The sequence below is a fragment of the Dermochelys coriacea genome, chromosome 1 (genome assembly GCF_009764565.3).
Source record: "Dermochelys coriacea isolate rDerCor1 chromosome 1, rDerCor1.pri.v4, whole genome shotgun sequence".
Taxonomy (NCBI): Eukaryota; Metazoa; Chordata; order Testudines; family Dermochelyidae; genus Dermochelys; species Dermochelys coriacea.
This window is the reverse complement of record NC_050068.2, coordinates 155525663-155531662: the sequence shown is the minus strand read 5'-3', so window position 1 is coordinate 155531662 and position 6000 is coordinate 155525663. Positions and strand designations below refer to the sequence as shown.

At 40.2% G+C, this 6000-nt stretch overlaps 1 protein-coding gene across 17 annotated transcripts in view; it reads right to left on the bottom strand.

Moving 5' to 3' along the window:
• KDM6A (lysine demethylase 6A) overlaps positions 1 to 6000 on the bottom strand; it is a 289478-nt gene that overhangs the window by 57791 nt on the left and 225687 nt on the right. For 9 of the 17 annotated variants that reach the window (XM_043506406.1, XM_043506355.1, XM_043506360.1 and 6 more), the window contains 2 exons: positions 2021 to 2137; positions 459 to 854 (listed from right to left, as the gene is read on the bottom strand). In XM_043506406.1, the coding sequence (XP_043362341.1) occupies positions 459 to 854; positions 2021 to 2137 (513 nt within the window). The remainder of the gene's footprint in view (positions 1 to 458; positions 855 to 2020; positions 2138 to 6000) is intronic. The other 8 variants (XM_038390659.2, XM_043506376.1, XM_038390670.2 and 5 more) reach the window with 1 other exon arrangement.

Genomic DNA, 6000 nt, shown 5'->3' with positions numbered 1-6000 from the left:
CTTGGGGCGAAGCATGGGTGGGGCTATGGCCTGGCTGTTTAAGCCTTCTCTGGCCTATTATACCCACTGCCCATGAAATGTATTTACATTTTTACTACAGTGATATGTAAAAAACACACAATCACCATGTTTCATGATTTAAAAAGTGGTCTGTATAAAATACACAGTATATTCATCTACTAAAGAAAACACCTCTGAATGGATAGGTAGTTGTACATATGTTTATCAATTGCCCTATTTGATTTATGGTTATTTCCTACATTCCATAAGAAGCTGATTTAGCTGCTATTTTAACAAAGTATAATGGGTAGCTTTAATCAGCTGTAAGATTTATAATCTGCAACTGTTTAATCAACTTTTGAAAACAGAAAGAGTGTGTTTTACAAAAGAAAGATGTCAAAAAGTGATTTAGATAATACTTTGCTCACTTTTTTGGATTAATAATGTGAACTGTATACCTGAGTGGAGTTAGATAGTTGGTTTTTCCACGGCTCCTCTGCGCTGCTGGTCAGGTTTGTGCGGTTATGAGGTAGAGAGAGTGCGTTTCGCTGCAGGTAAGGCACATTTCCATTACTTCCACTTCCTGTTATGTGATTATTGCCTATCAAAATAGTGTCTGTACTACCCAGCGTTCTTGGTGTGCTGCAGGGAACTGGGCCTGCTGGAAAGGGTCCATTAGCCATAGGCTGCCCAGGGCAAGCCGGACGGATTCCATGCTGAGTGACATTAGGCACTCTGGTTAAAGCAACCTGAGGCTGCTGACCAGAGACAGAGTTTGTAGGCAGTGATGAGTCAGTTGTTGGCCCATTAGAAATTCCAGTAGATCGTACCTGTGCAACTCCCGTTTGCCTTATCTAATGAAAAATTAGTAAGACAAAAGAATAAAGTTAATTACATGATTAAGAGACTACAGTAAAAGCTTTTTTATCTGGAATGTTAGGAGAATGGAGGGGTGCCGGTAAGTGAAAAAGTTAACTAAGACGAAGGGAGTTTGGGTGTGGGAGGGGATGCAGTGTGCTGGATCAGGGCGGCGCTCATCTCAGGTGGCTTCTCACAAGTGGCGACATGTCCCAGCTGCTCCTAGGCAGAGGCACAGCGAGGCAGATCTTCATGTTGCCTCCGCTTGCAGGTGCCACCTCCGCATCTCCTATTGACCGGGGTTCCCGGCCAATGGGAGCTGCGGAGCCAGCGCTCGGCATGGGGCGGGATAGGGGCAGCCTGGGAGTATCAGGGACATGTCGCCCCTTCCAGGGAGCCACGCAGAGCTAGGTAGGGAGTGTGCTGGCCCTATGTCAACCAGGCTATAAACTGGACTTTCAATGAAGATCAGAAATGCCGGTTTATAGAGCTTTTCTGTTTGTAAAGTGCCGGATAACAAAGCTTTTCCTGTATATAAATATTGTGTACTGTTAATTTATTTTTACTCTGTTGTTTCGAGTAAAGTTTGGTTGAAATTGTTAATTTTATTCAACTTTTTTTTTTTGTAGGTCAGAAACCAGGTTCCTTCCAGTTTGTGCTGAGTGGTAGAGCTGACATGCTCACAAACAGTGAGTGAATTTTAAGGTATAGTTATTGAAGGCAGACTTTTCTTCTAGGAAAGCCATAAAGAGATAGACAGACAGACAGAATTAGGCTTTTACAATTGGACACACAAAAAAATAAGAGAAGTGAGCAACAGGCAGGAATGAGAGGTCTTTTGACAACTTACGACAAATGCTTATTTCTTAACTAGACTGTTTCTCAAACTTTGTCAGTCAAACAACTGACCAGAAAACAAATTAAAAAACTGGTTAATCATCATCTCTAGTAGTCCTACAATACAAAACAGCTAACGACAAATGCCTTTCAGCCAGTAAACATCAATCACAGTAAATGAAATGTCAAAGAAAACAGAAGATGTTATGTAAACTAGTAAATAGGGCACAAAAGTGTGTACAATACGAATAATTCAGGTTCAAAAAGAAAACAGATGCACCACTGATGCAAGTACTGAAAATTAGAGAAATATTTTTGCTCGCACCTGCTGGTGTTGCTGCATCAAGACAAACTGACTCTCCAGCTGTTCCAGCATAAGTTTCTGTGCTGGATTTAGATTTCTGTTTGCACGCAGCTGTTCCAAGTCCTGGGAAAAAAAACACTGCAGCATTATTTAGAATCATTCAACTTAGAACTGATTAAAAAGCTTCCTGATAACAATACTTAACACGGCCAGTACAAGTAAGGCTTCTGAAACTGAGAAAATATAGATCAAAAGCTCCTAAAAAGGACCAAACCCCTTTCTATAATCCACTGTTATACTAAAAACTCTATATAAGCATCTCTTACCTACTTAAACTGAAAGACTTGATTATCTCAGTATATGCTATAAAACAGTACTGTACATAGTTCTTAAGTGTTCGATATGATTAAAGTACGTTTTTGCTGTGAAAGAATGTTAAATTCATAAAGTTCTTAAAATGTATACAACTCTTGACAACACACATTCTGTAATTTTCTCCTGTGTTATTCTTGCACTATGATACAAATCTCAAAATTGTCAATCCATTTTATAAAAGAAAATCATTCTGTGTGAACTCACACTAAAATGGGAAAGAGCCAAATATACACAATCTTTACCTTAGAGAACAACAGATACAAGACTGAGCAGTTTTATAACTGAGGCGATAAACACTTACTTTAGTGCTAAAAATGTTTGTGAAATGTCTTCTCTGTTTTCATTTAAGCTGTTGAGCACATAGTATTCATATTTTAACTCTTAAGAAAATCCATAGATATATTATGAAGAATGAATAGCTACCATAATTGACTAATTAGGTTGTATGTTAATACTTATATGTTGAAGATATGAGACAAAGTGGCTGTTGGAAAAGAAATACCTCAAAACATAAACGAGATAAAACAAGAGCCAAAAGTTCCAACCTGGTTATTTACCTGTACAGAAACTGTGCTTCTTCAAGATGTGTTGTGCACATATACATTCCACTACAGATGTATGTGCACCCAATACACTTGAGTCTGACACTTTTGCCAACAGTACTAGCAGGTGGCGCATAGGCCTTGATTATCCTTTTGCACTGACCTAAGGGTACCACCACCTACCTCTCCATTCCTTTGTACCAATGGAATTTAATACCCAAAGCAGAGGAGAAAGTGGGAGGCTTGTGAAATGTGTATGTGAACAACACATCATGAAGAATAATAGTTACCGTTCAGGTAAGTAGACTTTTGCCTTAAAAGTGATTGTGCTTATATACATTGCACTGTTGGTGAATCACCAGCAGCTTTCTTACAGGTAGTGCGACTTTGGATTACTTGAAGAGAGACTGTAAGGGTATGTCTATACTCCAATGAAAGTCTGAGCTTAAGCCCGTGCTCAAACGGACCCCCCTTGTGTTTACATTGCAATTGCACTAACCCAGGGCTTGGACCCAAGGTCCCAGGATACTGCAGGGCTAGAGGGTCTGAGCTTGAGTTAAGCTAGGAACCAGGGTCCAAGTCCTATAGTTTTGCAGTGTAGACACAGCCCCACTTGATTCGGGTCCTGGGAGTCAGTCGGAAGTTTCCCACAATTCCATGGGACAACTTCTTTAGTCCTCTACAGCCTAACAATCTGCAATCCACTCTATTGAAAAAGGAAGCCACCCCCATCTTTGTGAATGGCAGCTCAGATCAGCGTTAACCCATTCTCTTCTGATCACCGATCTGCAAGCACACTATCAGACAACCTCATGGGTCTGCAATGGAAAGCGAACTGATCAAGTATTTTGCAAAGCGAGCTGCTTCCTGGTAACACGCAGGGCTGGCAGTAACTTTTTCCCTGTCCCTAAGACTGACTTGCCAAAAATTGGCATGATCTTTGGAAGCTTGAGTTATAGTTTAAATGTCTGGAGAAGTATGCAGAGATGGCGGTGTTACTGCTTTGCAAATATCCACTTACAGGAATGTTGCTCAAAAAGACAGATGAAAGGGAACGAGAACTAGTGGAGTGGGATGTCATCCTTGCTGGAGTAGACACCTTTGTCAGATTGCAGCAAAGACTGATACAGATAGAAATACAAAACAAGATATGCTGGGCTGTAACAAGTTGCCCTTTAATACTCTCAGAATAGGCTAGAGAGAGTCTGGAAGTAGATCTGAAAGACTTTGTGTAGTCCAGATAAAGTGCCCAAAGCCCTCCTAACAGCCACGGTATGAAGCTTTTCTTCAGCCTTGGAAGAATGAGGCTTCAGAAAGAACACTGGAAGATAAATAGTCTGGCTGAGGTGGAATACCATTTTAGACATAAACCAAAGGTGCAGCCTAAGAGAGATCATGTCTTTGTCAATGTTCAAAGTTAAAATTCCCTCCAAGACAATGGCTATTGGGCTGACATCATTAAGGCACGTCACTTTCATAGCCAACCTTACACAAGTGAGTGATGTGGCCGGCATCAAACCCAGCTGCCGTTGACTACTCTAACTCTATGGATCAGGTACCCATTTTGCAGCTGGGTAAACTTGAGATGGCCTTTCAGTGTGGTATCACGCAAGATTTGAACACACAACTTTCAGAATTGTAGGTAAGTACTGTAACTACTTGGCCACCTCATGTGGAATACTGTAAAAGGAGGGTCTGCTAAAAGTGTCTGTAGCTCCGACATCCCCCTTGCAGAGGTAATTGCTACCAACAATGCTGTTTACATTTATAGCAGTGGCAGAGATGTTGTGCCACAGGTTTGAAGGGGGAACCCATCAACCTAAATTACTAAATTCAATACCCATGAAGGTACTGAATGGATCAGATATAGGAAGGTGCACGTGAACAAGTCCCTTTAAAAATCTGGACACCAAGGAATGAGAAAAGGTAGGAAACCCATCTACTGGTAGGTGTACTGCAGAAATGGATGCTAGATAGAGTCTCACTGAGCTGTCAGAGACCAGAGGTTTTCAGGTCCATTGAGTAGTCTAGAATATGCCTAGTCCCTGTGCTATTTGGTGTTAATTTACAAGATTCTGCCCAGTTTGAAAACCTTTAATGTTGCTGTATAGATGGCTCTAGCGTAATCCTTCCTGCTACTCACTAAAATGGCCTCGACAGCTCCAGAGCAGATTCTCTCCTCGCTGCACAAGTAGAGATCATCCATGATGTGAGGCAGAGAACTTTTAGGTTGAGGTGTAGTGACCTCAACAAATAGAGAAATGCTTCCTTACCTCCCACTCCCGCAAAACTGTTCTAAGGTGAAGAAAAAGAAGTATTAATTTCTGGACTAGTATCAGGTTTATGGTCTGATATCTTCTGTTCATCAGGGATCGCAATGAAAGCTTTATACCGTACAAATATCAGGGATCTTCCCTGTCCAATACCATAAACCTTATGAGTAGAGCTATTTTAGAAGCTTAAACACCAACAGAAAACATTTTAGTTTTATTTCAAAAGGATTTATTATATTTATTATTTTTTCTCCATGCACAGCTGAGCTCGTGGTACTAAGGAAAACTAGTTTTATAGGTGAATGGATGTAAAAAAATAACACCAATAATATTTTTTTAAACAAAGATATTTCTAAAATGCCTTCTTGGTAAATTGCATTACATATATAGAATAGAAAGATAGACATGGAATGAAGCTTTTATTCACTTTCATGTGAAATGACCGTCATAACTCATTTCTGGCTTTGTCATTCATGGATAATGAAACCATATTAAATGACTTAATAAATCCTGTATTCCATACATAGGGTGAAGACGGTAACGATACTTTCCCTTAAAGAGGAGGAAACAAAGTGAAAAAAGACAAAACGCTAGTGAGGCCTGAAAGGGAAGAGAAGTAGGAGAGATGAGAGAAAGCAGAGAGAAAAGTGATAAAGTTTGCACAAAGGCAGGAAAGACAAATAGGTGGAAAAATCAAGCAGTATAATAAAACAATGCTGACTGGCTAAGGAGGCAACAACCAAGGGACTGTCTTTCAGGTAGAAAAAGTATTTCTTAATTGTGCATAATGCCCACAGCCTTGGGCAGTATA